General features: G+C 40.8%; 1 protein-coding gene across 3 annotated transcripts in view; it reads right to left on the bottom strand.

Annotated features, from left to right (window-relative positions):
* Nucleotides 1-22285, bottom strand: part of RGS6 (regulator of G protein signaling 6) — a 251597-nt gene extending 229312 nt beyond the window's left edge. For 2 of the 3 annotated variants that reach the window (XM_070939549.1, XM_070939559.1), the window contains exons 1-2: nt 22074-22285; nt 6060-6160 (exon numbers count right to left, since the gene is read on the bottom strand). In XM_070939549.1, coding sequence (XP_070795650.1) covers nt 6060-6160; nt 22074-22164 — 192 coding nt within the window. In that variant the 5' untranslated portion in view covers nt 22165-22285. Of the gene's footprint in view, nt 1-6059; nt 6161-21818 lie in introns of all 3 variants that reach the window. The other variant, XM_070939566.1, reaches the window with a different exon arrangement.
* Between the last annotated feature and the right edge of the window lie 470 nt (nt 22286-22755).

Genomic DNA, 22755 nt, shown 5'->3' with positions numbered 1-22755 from the left:
CAATATTTATTACAGGTACAATATGTTTTGCCTTCAATTACAAACTCTTAGTAATTTTTTAAAAAGAAAATTAGTGCCTCTATCAACAAATTCTGTCTTTCTGCAGCTGAAACTTCACGTTCATCTCATTGATAGGCTTCAGATTGTGAAAATTGTTTGCTCAAATTAAGATGAGCTTTTCTATTCTTACACTCAATAGTCCTAAGTATGGAAGGGATATAAAGAAAATATATTGAAATATATGAGCACCCTGTGTCGTTCATTATTCTAAAAGAAAATAATTAATTAAAGTTTTCATCCTCTTTCCCTCTTTCCCTCTTTTTCATTTTCCCAATTTTTAAAAAAACAAACAAACTAAAATAGCTTCAGGGAGAAAAGTCAAGAATTTTTTTTCACTGCATCTCCCTGAGCACTTACTCTAATTCCCCTTCAGCTGCCTATTTCCAACAATAATTGTTGGGTAGCACAAGCCAAAACGTTCATACATAGTTGTAAATAATTATTTCCTTAATACAATCCTATGTTTCCTACTCAATTGTACAGGGATGTGATTTTCAATAAAAGTAGTTAAAAGAACAAAATTAAAATTAAAACAATATAAACTACATTTGTGTAAAACATGGGAGGACAGATGGAGGGAAGAAAAATAAAACAGAATCATTCATCCAGTTTATCCAGAGAAAACTTGGGGGGGAATTCAGGAGCCCAAAGAGGCAATTGTAGGTATCTCGTGAATTTTAAGGAAAATGTGCTGTGCTATCTGATTTCTTATACCTCTTTAACAGAGATTACCTGTTTTCTGTTGAATTCAGCGAGATTTATTTATAGGTGGACCTTCACATTGGATCCATAGTAATATCCTGTTCTCTTTCAATATTTCAGACAAGAAGTCAAATGCAAAATCTAGTTATACCAGTATCTCCACTTACAGCCTTTATAATAATGCCATTTACGTTATTTTTGCTTATTGGTGCTCATTTCAAATCATATGGACAAATCCATAGATACTTAAAGGAGTATAGCTTGCCTGACTTATAAAGTATTCAGTGAATGTTGTGGGGCAGGGGGAAGGATTTAAAATGGAATAAGTAATGGGGATAAAAAACATATTCTGCACTTCCTTCATTTTCCACTCAGAAAACACTCCTGCTTGAAATCCCTTGGGGACACTCATCAACCTCAATTTAAGCTTATTTTACAGGTCAGTGGTTTTTACTTGGCATGTCTGTTTTTAGAACTCCCAGAAAAGGAACAGCAATACCCACCCAAGGCAACTCAGCGTCCCTGGAACTAAGACCATATTCTTAGTTGACACATTAAAAGGACAAATTCTGACCCAGCTGATACCTAGGATTAATTTCTTGCTAGAATTTTGACTGTGCTAAGGCCAAGTTATTGCACCCAACTGCAATAACTTGGCCTTAACTGAGTGATTCCTTAACCTGTTATTTCTAAGATCTCATTGTGGTAGTCCCAACATTTTCTATCCTCATTTTTTTGCAATCTACTTTACCTAGGTCAACCTTTTTTTCAGTGTGGTGCTCACAGGCTAGCCAATAAGACTTGTGAAGGTAATGTGGGTACCGGAGAGCAGGTCCTTTCAATTGTGGCATACACCTTTATAATTCCTTGAACAGGAAGGTATCTCCATTGATAGACAGTAAATGACTGTTGAAGATGTTTTTATTCTATTCAGCTTAGGGGGAAGGTATAGTTTAATCAAACGTGCAACAAACTTCTGTTATTGTAGCCAGTCTCAATAAAAAATAGTTTTAACCTTTTTGCGGAATTGATTTTCTAGCCTAGTCTACCCAGTGGAGCTAAGATCATAATCAAATGTGATACAATAGTGTTTGTAGTGCTGTAGTAAGCTTTGTGCTGCTGTTTTCACTCCTTTTAGAAAGTAACATTTTAATAATATTGAGGTTAGTGATTTTTATGTATATTACCTTACGTTACAGGATTCAGCTTTAAAGGGGCTTTTAAACAGTAGCAAATAAGAAAATAAAGCACAACAATTATATATTGTTGCCTTCAAAACAACATACTCTAATCATCCTCCCTCTGCTAAGGACAAGTTAAAATTTGTTCCAAAACAGCATATGTCTTGAGAGAGAGAGAAGCACACAACTAGAGCAGAATAAATATCCGAGCACAATGCATAATTTATTATCCTGAAAGTTTACTAATATATCGTCTGACAACAATTCAACAACTTTATGGAATCATAATTCTAGAGGTAGACCCAAAGTTAAATATATGAATGTAACCCAAATGTTTAGCTTTTGAGGTTGCCTGATATTAATTACCAGTATGTACAATAAACCCCTGTTTATCTTGCATCCAACCAGTGAAACATCTTGAGTGACTAGATCATCCTTCTTCTATTTGTTCCCTTCCAGATGTACTAGATTTCAATTCAAATAATTGATGAAATCCAGTATGGCATTTCATGGTTGCTGGAATATATAAGAGATTTGTCTTTCATAGGTGGCCAGTATGTCTGAAATGTTTACTTACTATTCCCAAAATGATTACTATGGGTGTGTAGGCAGAAAGTAAACATACAGTATGTTGTTGTGCCTAGCACAACATTTATGTGCTAGGCAACATGTGACAGCCCCAGTTTATCTACTTTTCTTAGCTTTTCTTAGGTGGGTAATCATATAAACAGAGCCTGTGATATCAGCCATTAATCATTTTTTTTTATTTTCTAAGAACAACTATGAGGCACAGATATTCTTGTGTAAGCAAGGATTTTAAACACTAGGGCATAGGACCCAGTGGTGGGTTGCAACTGGTTTAACAACCAGTTCTGTGAGTGCTTGCTCGCAGTATTCAAAATAGAGCAATTTGAAGCTCAGCTGCTTACCTTCTAAGGCAGCCCTGGTCAGTAGAACAGCGGAGGCACGGAAATCAGCTGTGCCTTGTGAATCAGCTGAGCCATAAAGAAGGAAATATAGGACAGGATAGGGCGGGGGCGGGTGAGCGTGGCCAGCTGATGGTCGGAACTACCAGTTCACTAGAACCGGTCTGAACCAGTAGCAGCCCACCATTGATAGGACCTAACAAATACTGAGCAGACTTTAGGAGTCACTTTGGGGATGCAAAGTTTAACATACATGGAGGCCTTGAAGAGTTGACCAAGACATTCATCTTTACAGGGAGGGCAAATGTGGGGCAGATAAAGAAGAAAAGGGGATAAAGAAATTCCCAAACTGCTCCTGATGCATTTTTTTTTTTACCAAAACAAGGTTTGTTACAGTAATCTATGAAGGATATGATTAATTCATTTTTCAAGGTAAGGTGGAACCAATTGTTTAAATATGGAATCATGCTGTATTTTAAGTAAATACCATTTGAATCAATTTTAAGTAAATAACATTTGAATCCAATAACCAAAGACTAGTGAAACTCAGCAGTGCTTCCCCAATGTAAATTGGACTGAATACTGACTGGATTCAAGTACAATTTCCATTTGCAACCATTTGGATGAGCATGCACTGAAGAAGCATAATTTGTTCTATTGGCTTGCTTGTTTGTTTATTTATTAGATTTTTAATTCCGCTTTTATTACTTTATAAGTAACTCAAAGCATCGAACAAATATAATAGTCCTTCCTCCTCTTATTTTCCACACAACTACAACCTTGTAAGGTGGGTTGAGACTGACCCAAAGTCACCCAGCTGGCTTTCATGCCTAAGGCAGGACTAGAACTCACAGCCTCCTGGTTTCTAGCCCAGCCTCTTAACCACTATACCAGACTGGCTCTCTTCATTCCATATTCCAAAGTTCCATTTTTCATAGCTGTACAATATTATTGGAGAGATCAGTGTACTGGTTTCCAGGGAACCAATGATGGACTGGAGACAACCTTAGTAGAATGAGGAGCTGGTAAATGGATTGTTGCTTTGGAATTCCTCTCCAGGAAAGGACCAGGACTACCTCCAAGTGCCCCATACAGTGGCTCCCCATGAGAAGACTGTAAGACAGTGGTCTCCACTTGGTTTTAGATTGCTAGGAATCTGGGAAAAGTCACCTTTGCCGAAGCTGCAGTATGGAGCTTTTATGGAGACAGGGTTTACATACTTCCTTTCTTACTCACTATCGACTTGGACTGTTGTTGCTAGAGTATTTTTTTAAAAAATACTCTAGCAACAAATACTCTACCCTGGTGGCTCAGCAGACTAAAAGCATTGTGATTAACACCAGCTGTCTGCAATTACTCTAAGTTCAAATCTCACCAGGCTCAAGGTTGACTCAGCCTTCCATCCTTTCTAAGGTAGGTAAAATGAGGACCCAGTTTGTGGGGGCAATAAGCTGACTTTGTATAAATATACAAAAGTATGAAGGCTATTGCTTAACGTATTGTAAGCCGCCCTGAGTCTCTGGAGAAGGGCGGCATATAAATCATTTTTTTAAAAAAATGGATTCAATGTTGGTGGTCTACTTTAACTTTCCGACAAATCCTTCAACTGACTAAATAAAGATTGGTCAATAAACCAAAGCAAAATTCAGATGTACTCCAGTTATAGCCATTCATTCAGCGACTGCTTAAAATTATGATGGCACTCAACAAAAGGATTTACAACCAGTCCTTAAATTTCTGGCCTATGCAGCAACCTTACATTGGTCATGTGATTGGTGACCTTGTCCCACAAGCAGAGTCAATGGGGACACTAACAGGTAGGTCACTAGATGCTCATTCACATGCATAGACCCACCAGTGTCTTCCTTCCTCAGTCTCCCTGGGCTAACATACCAGTAGGAACCCACCAGTACCATCCTTCCCTGGGCCTTCCTGCACTCACTCACATGCACACACCAGGACCCTACTTTCCAAGTCTCCTTGTGTATGTGCCTCTCTGTAACACAACCCCCAACTCATGCACAGTCTGTACCAGGCCTCATAGGACTTTCCTCACCCCTCTACCCCATGCTCCATATATGGGACATTCTCCACTTTCTGCTTAATGACAGATGTGTCTTGGGGTTACAACAGCAGTAGATTGCTACCGGTTCTCCCCAGTTCTTGTGAACCGGTAGTGGAAATTTTGAGTAGTTCAGAGAACCGGTAAATACCACCTCTGCCTGGCCCCACCCCCAATCTATTTGCTGCGCCCCGAGTCCCAACTGATCGGCTAGAAGGAAAAAACTCAGGGCTCACTTGACAAAGAAGAGGGAAAAAAAAGACACCATAGCTTTAAATTGAGAAGCCAAGAAGCCTCCCAACTGATTGGCTAGAACCGATCCACTCCTTGTAAACCGCTCAGTGGTGGTAGATTGGCAATTGAGGCCAAGCTGCCTGAAAGTGGTTTCCAATGCTCTCGGTGGTAGCAGAGCGGCAAAAAACTGTTTAAACTCTTGCCGCGGTGCTTCAAAGGGCCGTCCTACAGCTGATCAGTGGTAAAAGGTAGTGTGTTGGTAGACCAGTGCACCCCAAAAACAAATAGGTAGACCGGTATGCTCCAAAAATAAATGGGTAGACTGGTAGGGCTCTGCAAGTAGTTAAAAGCCTGGTAGACCAGTACCTCTGCTAAATCCTAAAGAATTGTTTGGTCAAAAAACTCACAGTGACTCTGAAATAATCGAACAGACAATGGCTGAAAGCCAGATCAGCTAAAGATGTTTCTCTCAGGCTGACTGAGTTGAAACTGGGCCTGAGAGGAAGGAACAAGAGGTGTGCTCAAAAAACTATGACTCCCCTTGACGTGAGTCACATTGAGTTGACCACACCTACCCAGTCACATGACCATCAATCCAACCCACTGTCACATGACCATCAATCCACGCCCACAAAATAAGTCGCGCCCACAGAACCGGTAGTAAAAAAAATTAGAACCCACCCCTGGGTTACAACAACAACTGGGACTATCTTGACTGCCGTTGTATCGCACTTTACAACTGCACCACTTTGCAACAGCAACCTCAGACCCAATTGTTGTCATAATTTGGGGGCCACATTTATTAACATGCAGACTTTAAAAGAGTTAATGGTTCCTTAATCGTCTAGTTCAGAAGCTAGCATAGAAGTTACAAATGACACATGAATTTCTTACCTTTCGGTAAACAATCATATTTGGAGAACTGTCCTCTTGCTCCGTAGTATCCATATCACTGGATGCTTGGGCCATGATGAATACAATTCTTCTCAACCAGGCTGCAAAGACAAGAATAGTATGCAATAGTAAAATGTAAGAAAAGCAGCCTATAGAATGAATCCCAAAACCAAATACACAGATATAGCAAGCTCTTCAAAATAAAATGTGCTCACCTGCCTTATTCCTGAAATATATGTGCTCTGTCAACATATTCTACTATATGATGCCTGAAAGGATTTGATTGCTCTGATTGACAACTCAGTTGTAATCATTTTGTTATATGCTACCCAAGCAATAATAAGTTTGTGGACTCTGTTACAATATAGAGTTCTTTTCTTTTGCTTTTTTAAAACTCTTGGTCATCTTTTAGTGACAAAAAAACTCAAGTCCACATCCACACTGGGTTTTCCTGGGATTTTTCATAAGAATTCTGCTATTGTGGATGCTTCCAGATCTCTGTGAAGATCAATGGACAACTTGGTGGAAGAAGCAAAAAAAAGAAGAAGAAGAAGAAGAAGAAGAAGAAGAAGAAGAAGAAGAAGAAGAAGAAGAAGAAGAAGAAGAAGAAGAAGAAGAAGAAGAAGAAGAAGAAGAAGAAGAAGAAGAAGAAGAAGAAGAAGAAGAAGAAGAAGAAATTTACTCAGTGGCAACTTGTGCGGATATTCTAGGATACTCTCTTGCTCTGGAGGTCAGCCATGGCAGACATAACAAGCTGATTTGGTCAACAGCAAAAGTTGTGGAAGTAGTCAAAGCCTCACCTAATCTTTGTATCCCATGGTCAACTACAAATCAAAGCAATAGAAAGAACAGAAAGTGCAAGAATGGCAAAGAAGAGGTCTCAGCGGGGGCTCACGACTGTCAACTTTTTGGAAGGAGAAGACACTTAACCCAAACTCTCTTTTTAGCATTTATTTTATTCTCCAAGATAAAATCAAAGCACAAGGAGCTGATTAATGATAAGAGGAAGCCCTCTAGAGAGCAGCTTGGGAAAGAACCCAAGAACATCTCTTTTCCTTATATGCAGCCTGCCATTTTCTTCTACCTCACAAATATTTAACCATTTTGGTCAGAAATGTACGGTTCCCCTTCTAGGCTCCCAGGAAGCACAGAGGTAGGAGGATGGTGACACAATATTAAGGGTGAGGATGCCATGTCACCAGCTCAAGCTTTATGACTGATTTTTCAATTTTATACCATGGTTCAGAAAAGGTATCACCAAGTCCAAGAAACCATCCAGAGATTGACAAGCAGAAGGATGAAGACATTCTTCAGAAAACAGAAGTTTTTCTAGAAAAAGAGGACATAAATGTAGGAGCACTAAACTGTATTAAACTTACAATGAAACAATGAGACACCAAAAAGATTTTTTCTCCTAGACTGCATCATTAATAGCGATAAGTCCAATAATAATAATATTTATTATTATTATGTCATCCATGTATGACAAATAAAATAAAGAGGTATTGATGGAAAATTAAGAAAGTTAATAACAATTTGCATCTGCCTTCATAATCAATGAGACACCAATCTTTTAAAAGAGATTCAGAAAATTAAAATGTGATACCTTTAATGTGTGTTGTGGATAATTGGGCCGAAGATACTATCTCAGCTGCAATCAAGCATATAGGACGGTGTGCCACTCAATAATGAAGAAATGTAGCCTCTACTACTCCAATCAATAAGAGCTCTAATATCTTAACAATGAATCTATACTTCATCTCTTAGCACACTGAACTCACAATTATTTCATGACATCATGCAGTCAGGCAATAAAATGAAAAAAAAAAACATTTCAGAAGGAGACATTGTGGAGGTTGCTGTGTGCCAGTGCATCCCAGGCCTGGCTAAATTACCCCCAATTGGGTAAAAGTGGTTTTTCTTTGGGTAACAATACATGAACCCATTAATGGTTTTGCAAAGCAAATGACTGAGCTTAGGTCACACAGTCAGTGCAGAATGTTATTTGAAGAAAAGAAGATTTGACATCTTTACTGTTAACAATTCACAATGAACGTCCTGTTGTAGCTGGGGAGGCCATGATGCAATTATTGCTATTTCAAAGTTCCTGCACAGTGTGTGAAGTAGGATTTTTCACTCTTGCCTTCGTAACAAAACTGTTCTGCCCCAGCTATGGACCCCAAAGAACGCAGCACACACAAAGTCTGTACCAACCTTAGTTTACTAAATTAAATCAGTCTTTTTCAAACAAAGGCTGTTAATTAACTTTCTTAACAGCCTACAAGAATCCAAAGAATAAATAATCATAATCTTACTATGGTTGGCAGAAAGCCCAAAAGCAATTTGCAGAGAACTAAGATCAAGACACAAAGGAGAGTGAACGAAATTGTTCCCTGCAAATTGCCTCAGTCGTCATCCTTCCTTAAATAGGCTAAGGGAGTGGCCAATTAGCCCCAATGCTCCCCTTACTCTCGAGGAGATCTCTTCCTGAGGAGCCACTCCTGCCTTTTGGCAGCTCTACGCGCCCGTGCATCGACAAGAGACTCCTCCTCTTCTTCCTCTTCACTTATGGGAGCTTCTGGAGGATCTGAAGGCCCTGGCTAAATCCCCACCTCTGGCACCACATCTTCTCCAGCCTCCTCATTGTTCGACTCGAGTGCCACCTGCACAGGCTTCTGGAGCAGCACCACACCAGCCTCCACGCTGTCAGAATCAGCTACTAGCTGCACAGGCCACTGACGGCCACAACAAAAACCTTACTGTATGCTGAACTCCAAAAATGGTTTGGGGTAACCAAGGAAAAAGTTTGGAAAGTACTGCCATATGCCCTGGATTTAACCAAATATTTGGTTAAATATCATAGTGACAGTACAAAATGCTCGAATATATTGGTCACTGCTGAAAAAGATGGAAAGCAGGTTTTTCATTTCAAGGAAAAATCTTGTAAAAGTGACTCTACTAGCCGTGCTCCCAGTCAGCCATTTCTATTACATTACTGCTTAGGCAGAAATAGGTCCTCTTTCAATTAGATAGAGAAGAAGCACAAAACAAAAATGCCCAATTAAATATTTAGCAATAGATGTTAATTCCCATACAATACAAAACCAACAAATTACTTCTATTCGAGAATATCAGAATGCAACATGTATTAAACTCTGTCATGACTGCATGCATGCCTAATTAGAGGAAGGGGAGAAGGTAAAAAGGAACATTTATTATTTTTGCTAAAAAGCAAAACCTTAGAAAAAGAAATCAGTCCATAACCAATAATTGTTGCATCGTTTAGCTAGAAGATGCAAAAAATGAGACCTTTTATTTTATGCCTGAAGATAAGGATGTTTAAAAAAATCAGAGTACTTTTTCATGCAATCTTATACATGAATATTTATGAGACAGTTCCACTGTGTTCAATGGGACTTTCTCATAGCTTAGTATATCTAATTAATGAACTCGGTAAGACTTAATTTTGAGTAGACATAGAATTGTACTTGGTTATTTTTAACACCCAGAAAACTATCACTAGCCAGTGATTTAGATTCAAAAGGCAAAAAGAGATTTGATGTGGACATTGGCCATACATGTACTGTTGGAAAGAGATTAAAGCAAGTCTGTTCTCATCTGGGGTTTTGCAAATGGTAGACAATCCTGCAAAAAAATATGCATTTGTCTTAAAGTGTTACCAACAGGCACTATATGTACACCCAGACATGCTCCAAATCTCATTATGTCCTTCAAATCCAGATCTCAGCAAAACCCCATGAAGCACTTTAATTAAAAAACAGGACATAAAAATGAGCTTGCAAATGAAGATATAAACTTCTCTTCAAATTCAACTGCCCTAACTATAGCAACTCATAACAAACTGCATTATGAACTGGATGGAATTATGCAGAAAGATGCACATCTAATAGAGTACAAGGGGACTGCATTTATTATGATATATTCAGTCAGGTAAAATATGCTTCTATCCATGGAAATATGGACTAAGGCAGTGGTGAAATCCAAATTTTTTTACTACTGGTTCTGTGGGAATGGCTTAGTGGGCGTGGTGTGGCTTGGTGGGCGTGGCTTGGTGGGCGTGGCAGGGGAAAAATACTACAAAATCTCCATTCCCTCCCCACTCCTAGGGAAAGGATGTTGCAAAATCTCCATTCCCACCCCACTCTGGGGCCAGCCAGAGGTGGTATTTGCCAGTTCTCCGAACTACTCAAAATTTCCACTATCGTTCTCCAGAACCTGTTAGAACCTGCTGGATTTCACCCTTGGACTAAGGTGAAAAAAGTAGAGGGGCTTGGAATATGCTCAAAACATATGCTAAATTGACAAGAGAGTTGGGGTAATTTGATAAAATATTTTCCTCCGAAAGATATTTCCTGCTTGAGTAACAGGTTTTGGAAACTGGGACTAAAGCTCCATTTCTATTATTAACATTCTATATGGACTCTTTCTGTAATATGAAGATTGTTCAAACCTGTCCAAATAAAATAAGTGTTATAGATCAGAAGCAGCAGAACAAACAAATGATTATTCCAGCTCAAATTTCTCTACCATTTTGTTTTGTAGGAGCAGACTGGAATTGCCATAACCCATCATAAAACAATACATGGGTAAAAAGCTGCTTCGAATGCTACTATTTCTGTATGTTTGGATGACAATTCTTCATCATCTTCACCTAGCAAGCCTGGAGAATGAGGAAAACTGTGCTGGTCCTGTAGAAGAGCATATGTCCTAAGATCCAGATGACTTCAACCCTGCTAATTTTTCATAAGGGACTGAAGACTTGGTTTTCTTCCTGGGTATAGGCCAGCGGTGGGTTCCTCCCGGTTTGGCCAGTTCTCCTGAGCTGGTAGCGGTGACAATATGATGTCACCAAACCGGTTCTACACACACCCCCGTGCCCCCCACCCCCCACATTATTCTTACCTTTTATTTGGCCCCATCCCCACTCTATTGCTGCCTCCTGAGTCCCAGCTGATGGCTAGAGGGAAAAAAAACTGTTTAAACTCTTGCTGTGGGGCTTCAAAGGGCCGCCCTACAGCTGATCAGTGTTAAAAGAAAACAAATGAGTAGACCAGTGCCTGCAAAAATACATGAGTAGATCAGTGCCTGCAAAAAATAAATGGGTAGATCGGTACAGCTCTGTAAGCAGTTAAAAGCCTGGTAGACCAGTACCTCTGCTAAATCCTAAAGAATTGTCACATGACCATCAAGCCACGCCCACAAAATAAGCCACGCCCACAAAACCGGTAGTAAAAAAATTTAGAACCCACCCCTGGTATAGGCCAATAGGTTAGGTGAGCCCTAAATATATGTGCTGTCCCAGGCATACAGTATATGTTTTAATTTGTGTTGGTTATTTGTTGCTGTATTAACTGGATATTACTCACCAGTATTGCATAGCCACTGGCAATACAATTGAATAAATGAATATACACATTTGTGCCCAATAGATTGGGAAGGACCATTTTTCATGTTTGCAAAGTTCACCTTCACATTCAAAGGATTATTATTAAAAGCAATATTTTATGGGAAAATTTTCTTTACCTGCCATGGTAGGTATCATAGAGTAATACAGTTGGAAGGGACATTGGAGGTCTTCTTGTATTGTGATGACCAGAACTGGATGTAATATTCAAAATGTGGCCTCACCAGTACAGCATAGAACAGTGCTATTACTTCCCATGATCTTGATGTTATCCCTCTGTTGATGCAGCCTAGGACTATGTTGGCTTTTTTGGCAGCTGCAGCACATTGCTGACTCATACATAAGCAGTGTCCATCAGAACTCCTAGATCCATGTCACAATTTTGAGCTAGGTACTGCTTATCCTGTACCTGTGCATCTGTTTTTTCCTTCCATAAATGTAGGTCCTTGCTTTTCTCATCACTGAATTACATCTTGTTGGATATTTTCCTCCAGCCAGAAACTTACTCCAAGTTTATTCATTGGATGAATGCCATGCTTTGGGCACTAAAAAATATTATCCTAAAGGATATTATCAACAATTCAAGATATATCCCAATGGCCCCATTTGAAATGACAGTGCACACCCTACTTTAATCCTCATCAGGTCTAAAAACAAAAATCAGCAACAGTGAAGCCCCCTTTATTGCTAGTGATCTCAAATGAACTTATCAATGCATCTTACGATGACTGGTTTTATAGTTCTACACAACTCACTTGGAGAACCTAAGCAAGAGAGTTTAGAATGCTTCCGATTGAAGTCACGAAGGTCTAACTACCAAGGATTCTAACAAGGAAGTTAATCCTTGGGGAATGATTATTCCAATTTGTCTGAATAACATTTTAAGCCATCTCTGAAGGACAAGAGGGAAATGACAATTATTTGTAAGGGATATATTTCAGAAAGAATGGCTTGGTCAGGTGATATTAACAAGGATCTATAATTGAGTCCAATGGGACTCTATGGGATTGATTTCACCTACTTGTTTTTTCTGCAGCTAGTCTGTCTTCCCATGTTTTATCTCCAATTCAGATCTTGGTCCATCTATCTATCTTAGTCCTGCTTAAGGTCAACTCGTTGGGGCTTCAATTAGGATCTTTCTCTGCATTCACCTGAATTATTAAAATAGTTATTTAAATCAATTGTGCTTCAATAGAATGCTAAAAAAATAAAAGATTAATAAAAAGACCTCAAAATAAATAGAAGCGCAAAAACCTCAAAATTATACAAGAGCAAATATAACCTAATTTGCGAGCATATAAACACTAATTTGTAAACTTTAGGAAACAGGTGAGATTTCAAGTGTCCATCTTTAATATTTGTGTCCAAATGGTCATTTTCATTTACTCCAATAGGAATTGTTTTATGAACATATCTAAGACTGGAGACCAAACATAAGTAAAATACTACTTTGTGAAAGGCTTCTTTGTTAGTGTGTTAATTTTTCAGCCAATTCTATGTCCAATACTTTTCAGTTCCATTTATCCAAACGAATATGTATTTTAATTTTGATTATTCTAATTTTATGCTAGAACTTTGTGAAATCTAACAAATAACCAAATTTAAATTAAGCAGTTGCGTTCTCTAACAGGAAAGAAACCTCTTCCTCTCTTTTATACAGCTAAAGAATTGCTATGTCACTATATTGCTTCATGTCTAGTCAATTCTGCATTAAACCTATGGTTTATTTGTCATCTTATTCATTAATCTTCTATTTATGACTTCAAATACTGTTGCTAAGGTGATGTTTACGCAGAGCATTGGGTAACAAGAGAAATGCCTAGCTTTTGTGTATTCACTATTATCTGTATGCTTCAAAATTATCTAACATATATACATATAGAGTAGTCAGAAGCAAATTTGTTTCCCAAAACTAAGCTTGATCATCAGTTACAAAAACAACTGCTAGAATGTTTATTCTTAACTGAATAAAATAAAATATTCAGTTGGAAAGGAACATACCTAACTCCCAAGCCTGGCTACAGATTTTATTTGACATGACAACTTGTCATTTCAAAATAGGACTTGAAGATTGGCCGATGTTGTGATTCTGACATTTGTAAGAAAACAGGACTGAGAATATTAGCTTTCCTGTACTCTATCCAGATTTTCAGTATCAGTTTGTAGCCTAATAGAATTGCAGTTCCTTATTTCTTGTGTGAAATCATCTTCTCTTGAGGAATCATTCCTGTTCCAGAAAATGAACTGACTTATCAATAGATATATGCTGTTGGTAAATTGTGATAGCCTTTTCTCCACCATTTGAAATAAGGCATACTAAATAAGATTGTTATAGTGTGCCTTATTTTAATTGTGATGCATCTGACATGAATAAGCAAACAAACCATTTGAAATCTGAAATCAACTGAATCTTGACCTGATATGTAAAAACTGGGATTTGGTGGGGCAATGTTCCACAAAATTAAAATCAAATCCAAATCCATGGAGAACAGGTTAATATTTGGAGAACAAGTTAATATATATAAAGGAATCTCAAAGTTGAGATGCAAAATATTTTGAAATATAAAGTCAGTGCTTCTTCTTACAATGCTTTCATTTAATATATTCATTAGAGATAAATCCATTAAATGACCTATAATTTTAATGCCCTAACCATAATAAAGTGACACTACACAAAGAACTTAGTCAACACTCACAACAGAGCAGTACATATATCAGCAATTTTATTGATCCTTGGGGTTTTTTTTTCTATACACGGAAAGCAAAAGACTCTTGTGAAATGTTTTGCCACCACATCAAAGTATCTTCGTCTAATCTGAAACTATTCAGTGCTCTATAAAAGAGCAAAATCACCTTCACTTGAAAATATTTCCTATCATTATCATTAATCTTTAACATCTAGTATTAATAAGGAGAAAAAATATCTCCATCTCCTCTTTAACCTTTCAAAACTGGTATGATCAAAGAGAAAGAATGTGATCTTTTTGTAGTCCAGCCACACCGGATATTTATTATATCCAATACTTTTATACTTGCTATTTTTGGTTGTTGGGAGAGACAAGAACGAAACATCAGCATGATTTTGCTATGCATGTCCAGGTGGAATCTGGAGACAAGAATTCAGTATATCTTTGACAGGAGGTAAAATTGTTGGTAGAACTCTGGAGGTTGTAGCAATATCAGAGGTAAAACAGCCTATATCAGTGTTGGCGAATCTTTTCGTCACCGAGTGCCGAAATAGGTGCGTGTGTGTCAGTGGTGAAATCTAAAATTTGTTACTACCGGTTCTGTGGGCATGGCTTGGTGGGGAGGTAATGTGACTGGGTGGGCGTGGCCAATTTTTTTTCCCTTTTAAAACCATTTTTTCTACAACCTCTTCAGCGAAGAGGTTGTAAAAAATTTTTTCAAAAGGCTCTGACGATCCCAGCTGAGTTGCCTGATCGGCAGAGGCTTTTTTTTTTAAAATGCCTCTGACGATCAGGCAACTCAGCTTGGATCGTCAGAGGCTTTTAAAAGAAAAAAAGCCTCTGGCGATCAGGCAACTCAGTTTGGATCATCAGAGGCATTTAAAAGAAAAAAAGCCTCTGGCGATCAGGCAACTCGGTTTGGATCATCAGAGGCATTTAAAAGAAAAAAAGGTTTTTTTTCTTTTAAATGCCTCTGACGATCCCAGGTGAGCCACGCGATCATCAGAGGCTTTTTTTTTTTTTACTTTTAAAAGCATTTTTTCAGGCGATCCAGTCCGAACCGGGAGCATTTCACCCCTGGTGTGCGTGTGCGGGGGGGGGGGTGGTTAGCACTGGAAACCGGAAGAGCAGCTCCCTGGTGTGCATGTGTGCATTGAGAAGCTGAGCTTCCGGTTTCCGGTGTGCACATGTGCACCTGTCACCTGATCAGCTGGCCAGCGTGCATGCGCATGCCAGAAACCAGAAGCTCAGCTTCCCAGTGCGCACATGTGCACCAGGGACCTGCTCTTCTGGTTTCCGGTGCTCCCACACACGCGAAGACCAGCTGGCCATCACGCATGTGTGCGCCAGAACCAGGAAGAGCAACAGGCGACAGCTGGCACGCCCAGAGAGATGGCTCTGTGTGCCACCTCCGACATGCATGCCATAGGTTCACCATCATGGGCCTATATAAAACTACAGCTTTACAATGCAGACATCAAAATCTGAACTTATCTTCCTGAGACACTGCTGAACCAGCATTTAATTTTTTTAAAGCAGTTGACCTGATTGTCAGGCCCTTTTCTTCTCCCTCAAATTAGCTTCCAGATGAATCTGTTGAATCTAAGATGAAATGTAACTTGCATTTTCCCATTTTGAAATGTTACTGAGAAAGTAGCTGTCCACATGTCAGTGATCTTTCGCCAACAATTTCCACAAAATAACCAACCCAGCTATTACACTTCTCCTTTTCTACCACTTGTCATCGAATATCTGATTCTTTAGTACCAGCACTAGATAACACAAGGAGGCTTGAAGCTAACTAATCTCTAGGGTTGTGGAAAAGCCCCTTTCTCAGTTCCAACCACAGCGACTTGTTTACATTCTCCTGCCTTTTCCCCCAAGGAGTTTAAAGGCAGCATATACGGCTCTATCCTGTCCTCCTTGTTGTCATTGTATCCTCAGAGAAATCCTGTGGGGTAGTGTAGCTTATAATGCAACATCACCTATTGAATATCATAAACCTGAGGATCTCTATTCTTAATCCAGAAGTAAGCAGCTTCATTTGTGTGCTGTTGTTGTTTTGTTCCTAAAAATATTGTGAGAAATTGGTATGCTGCAAAGAAAGAGGCAGCTTCAAACTTATTGATGTAGCCTCTTAAGGCATAACAAAAAAAATGATGGAAGGTTGCAGCTCAGAGCTTTGCTCATTAATGTTTGTACCTGTTCAAAAAAAGTGGAGCAATGAAAATTTCCTGAGGATTAAAGAGTAAAGGAGACTTCCATCCATTTGCTTCTAATAAACGAGAATTTTATAACCAGACATAACATTCATAGCACCTACTTAAAGAGGCAAGAATCTCCTGGCTGCCTTTTTAACAGACCACCCGTCCACATAACCTTGGAAATTCACCTAGCCAATCCCCTCATTCTCTTCTCAGCCTTATTTCAAAATTCAACCACATTGGGTCACTTTGAAAGCCCAAATGCCTTCACATGTAAGACCTTAAATGATCTAGGTGTGCTGAGTGATACTTTGGAACGCAACATAGCGAACAGAAAAGGGCTGGTTTGAAGATCTCTAGTCTAGTCCAAGTAAAATAACATTATTTTATTTTCAGAAATAAAGCAATATGCATCCGAAATTTTGGACTTGCTATAGATGATATTATTTAAAGGCAACTTTCTGACAAACTGATAAATATCTAAACCTCACCCACGTTTTCCATAAAAACACTAGACTGAGAGAGAGGCTATAGTTCTATCATTCCAGCTGTTCACCAATCCCAATATTTATAAAAGAAACACAGGAATAAGATATCGGATGATATACAATGTTTTCCACATAGTAGTACCTCAGTACTAATCGTTAATTGGCTTGTGGGGCGGGGGGGGAAGGGCATGAGTACCAAACAAATTTCTCCCATCAAGAATAATGTAAATAAATGTAATGTGTTGCCAAACCAAAGACAATGCACATTTTTCAAGCAATACATAAAAAGATAGATATCATTACTTTACATGAGAAATAAACCTAAAAATTAATAAATCATCAGATTAAATAAAATAAAACTTCACTTTGCCTGTATTGATAAGGGGAAAAAAATATACAAAATATACAAAATGGCCACAAAAGCTAAGACAAAACTGCAAGGGGATGTGCACAGGGCAAGAGTTACAACATGTCTAACACGTGATCCTTTGTTTCGACTGGAAAGGATAACAAGTCATGCAGTAACTGACACCAACAAGTCCTACCTTGTGCATTAAGTACCAAACAAAAGATGAGTACCGGGACAAAGTTTTTTCATCAAAATGCATCAAATATCAAATTTGATGAGTTTCAAAGCAGTCAAGTACCAAAGTGTGACTGTACTGTTGCAAATTGCACTTCTTAGGAACAGGCAATGTTTTTTTAAAATGCAATTTGTTGGAAACTTTATTTCAATATTGATCAGGTTTCCAAGTATCTATGCCTGATTTGGAAAGCTTGTGAAGTACAAAATGTTTCAGTCAAGGATGGGCAAGATGTAACCATCCAAGATGTATTATTGTACACTAACTTCTACCAAACATTGACCACTTATAAAGATGAAGAGAATGGTGGTCTTCTCTAATCAAGATTATTATGCTGCAATTCTTACTTATTCTTCCTGGTTTTCTGTCTGAAGTGACAGTGCCCCTATTCCATTCTGGGCATGAAATTATTAGATGTCAAAGTAAGACCTGGAAGACAGTGATTCAATTCCCCATCTAACCATGGAACGCTACTGCTTTTGGACTATTATAGAGTTGCTTTGTAGACTAAGATTGATAGGGTATAAATTTAATAAATAAATAAATTCTACACTTACAATTTCTTAATCAAGCCTGTTTCACAGGAGTGTTGGGAAGATAAAATTGAGGGGGAAATTCTATTTGTCTTGAGCTTCTAGAAGAAAGCCTAGATCTAAATAAAACAGACAAACAATAGTATTTATTTTAAATTCAGGTTTAAATTGTTTCATATTTGCTCATTGAGAATGTAATTGTGGTGTGCCTTTCAACATTTTTGCCATACGCTAAATAAATAAATAAATCAGAGTTAAATGTTTGTATGCCTAGGTGTCTCTATGGAATAGTACTGGGTGCCTATATTCCTTGCTGTGCCTGTGCATCTTGGGTTGGTGATTTTATTCTCAGCCACAGCATAATAATAATTGGCCAAGAGTTACTTTAACATACCCATCAAATCAGAATAATGCATCATCTACTCCATCAAGGATGATGCCTCCTGCTGCTCCCAGAACAGTTTGTAAAAGGGAAAAGGCATGGTTGGCAAAAATCAGTCTACCACACTACAGAAAAACCAAAACAGAGGTACCCAGCATGAAATTGCTTGCACATATATAAAAAAGCTTTCCTCATCAAAGCCTAAATAGATAAATAAACAAATAAACAAACAAATAAATGTCTCGTCCATCCAAAGAGTTCAGCTAGAGATCAGGTTTTTGCATTGGTCTCAGCAGACAGATCCAACACTTAGTGGGTTGTTCCATAAGAGACAAAAGAAAAGTGGATCACTCTTGCAAGGAGACTCTCAAATGGTTTTCTTTTTCTGTGTTCGCATTACCGCTGCACACTCGTTATTTTTTCACGTGGAAGAAAAGCAGGGGGAAAAGATTTTTTTTAAAAAAAAAAAAAAAAGTTGATTTGAGTGAAAATACCATTTAATTTTTTAAAAAAATTAACTGAAGATTCTGTAGGAATTGCCGGGGGGGGGGGGGGTTAGTGTAATTTCAAATATTATGCTGACCAACAGGTAAAGGGAAGCAGGTGAATGGAAATATTGAAGGGAGGCTCTCGGGTTCCTAGGGTTCCTCCCAACTGAGCCCTCTCTGTTTCAGCTCTCCCCATCTCTTACACATTGAAACCAGTATTTCCCAGTCTTTGTAACAAGGCGGAGACTATTCTCCTCAACTATTCTGCTCCATCTCACCCATCAATTCCCTGTAAATTAGATCAATCATTTCCCCAGTTCTCAGAATTCTGAGAGAAATTCAACAGAGAGAAGGTCGTAACTCCTTGGCATTAAGTATGATTACTTTTTTATTTGTTCCTTCAACCTATATAGCTGCCCAATTTACAGTGATTCTGGGTGGTAAATTAAAGTTAAAAACAACCATAAAGACAATACATATCAAAACAAAAGCAAGCAAAACCTGGTGAGCAAGGTGATTGACTCATATACTTCTATTCCTTCTAGAGTGGAGATGAAAATATGCAAAGAAAACACTGAAGCTGCAATCCAAACAACACTTTGTGTGATAAATATAGTGGAAACAGAGATTTCAATTACCCTTGTTTCAGTGGTGGGATTCGGCCAATTCTCACCACTTCGGGAGAACCGGTTGTTAACTTTCTGAGCAGTTTGGCAAACTGGTTGTTGGAAGAAATCATTAGGGCAGAGAACCGGTTGTTAAATTACTTGAATCTCACCAATGCCTTGTTTAATTTCAGACGGCATTCACCAGACTGAAGAGGGTCTACTCAGCAACCATCTATTTGTGGTTCATCAATAAACCTGTAACAACCTTCCCCTTTTTGCATTTTATTCAAGAAGCAGAAACAACTCCACCCGTCAATCACAGCCAAGGATTGGTGTCACCTTGATAAGTGACAAAGGTGTCTTCTGAATAAATGAGTTTAGGAAGAATCAATGTAGCTATTATCTCGGAAGGGCTGTAACAAAATTCCAATAAGGAACCTGTTCAGCTGTTGTCTAAAGCAACAATTAAAACAACTGTTCTTTTCTTTCCAATCCCAGTTCCTATTGTTTTAACACATGCATCTCCCATAGTTCAGAGAGGTGAGGTACCTGAAATTGCTCTGAACCTGCTTTTATGGACTGACAGCAGCTTTCATGAGCTAATCACAGATTACTACAAGAAAGAACACTTTCTTCACATCTAGTTGTAGATGTACACACAAGGACACGAACAAAACCTATACATTCAAGCTTTTTTTCCAACTCATGGGCTCCTTTGTGAGCACATACCGTGCAGATAAATAAAGAGGCAATTTAATCCACAGCCCTGTGGATTAAGCAAATATGGATCCTATTTTTCTGGACACGTTTTTCTCCTTTTTTGACTGCTTGTTGAAACTGTGCACAACATAATGCGTTCATTGCCAAGACCTTCTTAGAAGACACTTGTGAAAACATTATTACTGTGAAATATTATAGCGGAAGTGTTCTGTTGGTTGTAGAGGGACATGGTTGGAAGTATGTTTCTTAGCGTAGTCTAAGAAAGAGAGATGATTAGCCTGCATCCATTTCCTTTTGTTTCCTGGCCCCGTCAAGCAATCCGTTGCCTAAAATGCTGACCCAGCCCTGTTTCCACTCTGGGCTACAGAAGATCCCAATGTGCCACTGAGCCAGGTCCCAATTGCTTTTCGTTGCTTCTCCTTCTGCCTGCGAAGCTAGTTTCAAATCAAGCCAGTTCTCCGGCTCTACCCAAAAGTGACCTGGGTCTTGAACTGCCCACCCCGCTTTCGAAAGCCACGATTAACAACCGTGGCCTAAACCCCGCAGTAACGTCGTCCATTCATTCGAACGACCCGTCGATCGTCAACTTCGACCGATCCAACTCTTTTTATCCACCGCACGGCTGGCGTAGCAACGAGGGAGGATCACAACCCCGCCGCCCGGCAACGTTGCTCTCGCCCTTCGCCCGACAGGTTGCTTAGCGATTGTCCTAGGGAGCTCGCCGCCACCCTCGCCTGGCAGCGCCCGGCTTTCCCGGCAAGCCCCGAAGGCGTTTCTTCACCAGACCCAGGAACAAACTCTCTCCGCCGTTTCGGCTGCAGCCACCCCCCACCCCCCAACCCCCCACCCCCGGCAAGCAGGCAGGCAGGGCTGCTGCCGCCCCCCTCAGCCGAGCTCATGAAGCCAGGTAGGCACTTTTGCCTTCCCTCCTTAGGATGCCTATGAATAGGGCAAAACGGGAAGGCGGCGCAGGGGGTGTTTATTTTATTTTATTGGAGCGACTTCTTTTTCCCCAGCTTTTCCGAAAGGAATTTGCACCCCCAAGAACGACGGTGGGCTCAGAAGACAGGCCAGACCGTCTCATCGGGTCTCCAGGAAGGGGGAAAGAAAGCGCAAGAGACGGGAGAGAGAAGGAGGGAGGGAGAGGGGGGGAAGGAGAGAGGGAGAGAGGGGGGAAGGAGAGAGAGGGAGAGAGAGGGGAAAGGAGAGGGGGGAAAGGAGAGGGAGGGAGTGAAAGAGAGGGAGTGAAAGAGAGGGAGGAGAAGGGGGAAGGAGAGGAAGGGAGGGAGGGAAGGAGAGAGGGGGGAAGGAGAGAGAGGGAGAGAGAGGGGAAAGGAGAGGGGGGAAAGGAGAGGGAGGGAGTGAAAGAGAGGGAGTGAAAGAGAGGGAGGAGAAGGGGGAAGGAGAGGAAGGGAGGGAGGGAAGGAGAGAGGGGGAAGGAGAGGGAGAGAGAGAGGGAGGGAGAGGGGGGAAAGGAGATGGAGGGAGGGAGTGAAAGAGAGGGAGGAGAGGGGGGAAGGAGAGGAAGGGAGGGAAGGAGAGAGGGAGAGAAAGAGGGAAGGGGAGAGGGGGGAGAGAGAGAGAGAGAGAGAGAGACCATGCAATATCGAGGCATGCCGTTGCAGGGCAACTGCGATTACCTTAGCAACCGAGGCTCGGCGATGGGTCCCCTTCTGCTTTTAGATTTCGGCTGGGCGGCAGAGTCCAGCCTGGCGCATGGCCGGCCGGGTGGGCTGCGGTGATGGGTGGGGGGGGGGAGAGAAACCAGCGCGGAGAAAGCGGGCGGAATGCAAAGAGCCTCCTCGTAGGTTCTGCGGGGCTCTCTGTCGCTCTCCACCCCCCACCCCCCCGCGCCGCCTCTTCAAGACACGCTCGGTCTGCTTGGACGCGCCTACCGGCGGACAAACGAGGTAAGTCAGGGATGCGGCGGGGGGCTCCGTCGCTCCAAGGTGGACCCTGAAGGACTGGAGGGAGCCAGAAGAACATGCTCCGGGGGTCACGGCTTTCCGCTGCCCGCCGTCTCTCTCTCTCCCCATTCACTCTCCGACCCCGGGCACATAACTCTCCCGTCGGCTTCGGGGAGCCGCAACAAGGAAGCAGTCGGGGCTTCGGGCGGACTGAGAGGCGGACACCGAAGGCGAAGCGAAGTCCGAGCTTTTCTCCCTGGCGAAGCAGCTTGACTGCAGTAGCAGCAGCTCCCTCTGCAGGCCGCGGTGGGGGATTGCGCCGCTTGTTTGCTTCCACCTGGAGACGGACGGGGCGGGCGGCTCAGCGGGCGAGCGCTTTGGCCTTATAAGGAACCGCCTTAGCCAGCGATCCCTCCGGAGTCGCGTCCTCGGTTAATGTAGATTTCCGCAGCTTTGCTTGCGTGGAGGAAGCCGATGGTCTCGCGTTCTGCAAATGGCTGGGAGGGAGGCGGAAGCTCTCGCCAGTGGCTGCACTAACGTACAGGCCTGGCAACTTGTGAGCTGGGAGTTATGGGACGGTAGTCTAAGATGCTTGGGGTGGGTGGGGGTGTGGAGTTGGGGAAGGTGCAAAAATGGCAGCCTTTGAACTTCCATCGGAGCAAGCCGGGCT

Source organism: Pituophis catenifer, unplaced genomic scaffold, assembly GCF_029215685.1.
Source record: "Pituophis catenifer annectens isolate HBS135680 unplaced genomic scaffold, rPitCat1.0.hap2 SCAF_1, whole genome shotgun sequence".
NCBI lineage: Eukaryota > Metazoa > Chordata > Lepidosauria > Squamata > Colubridae > Pituophis > Pituophis catenifer.
This window is presented reverse-complemented; position numbering and strand designations above follow the sequence as displayed.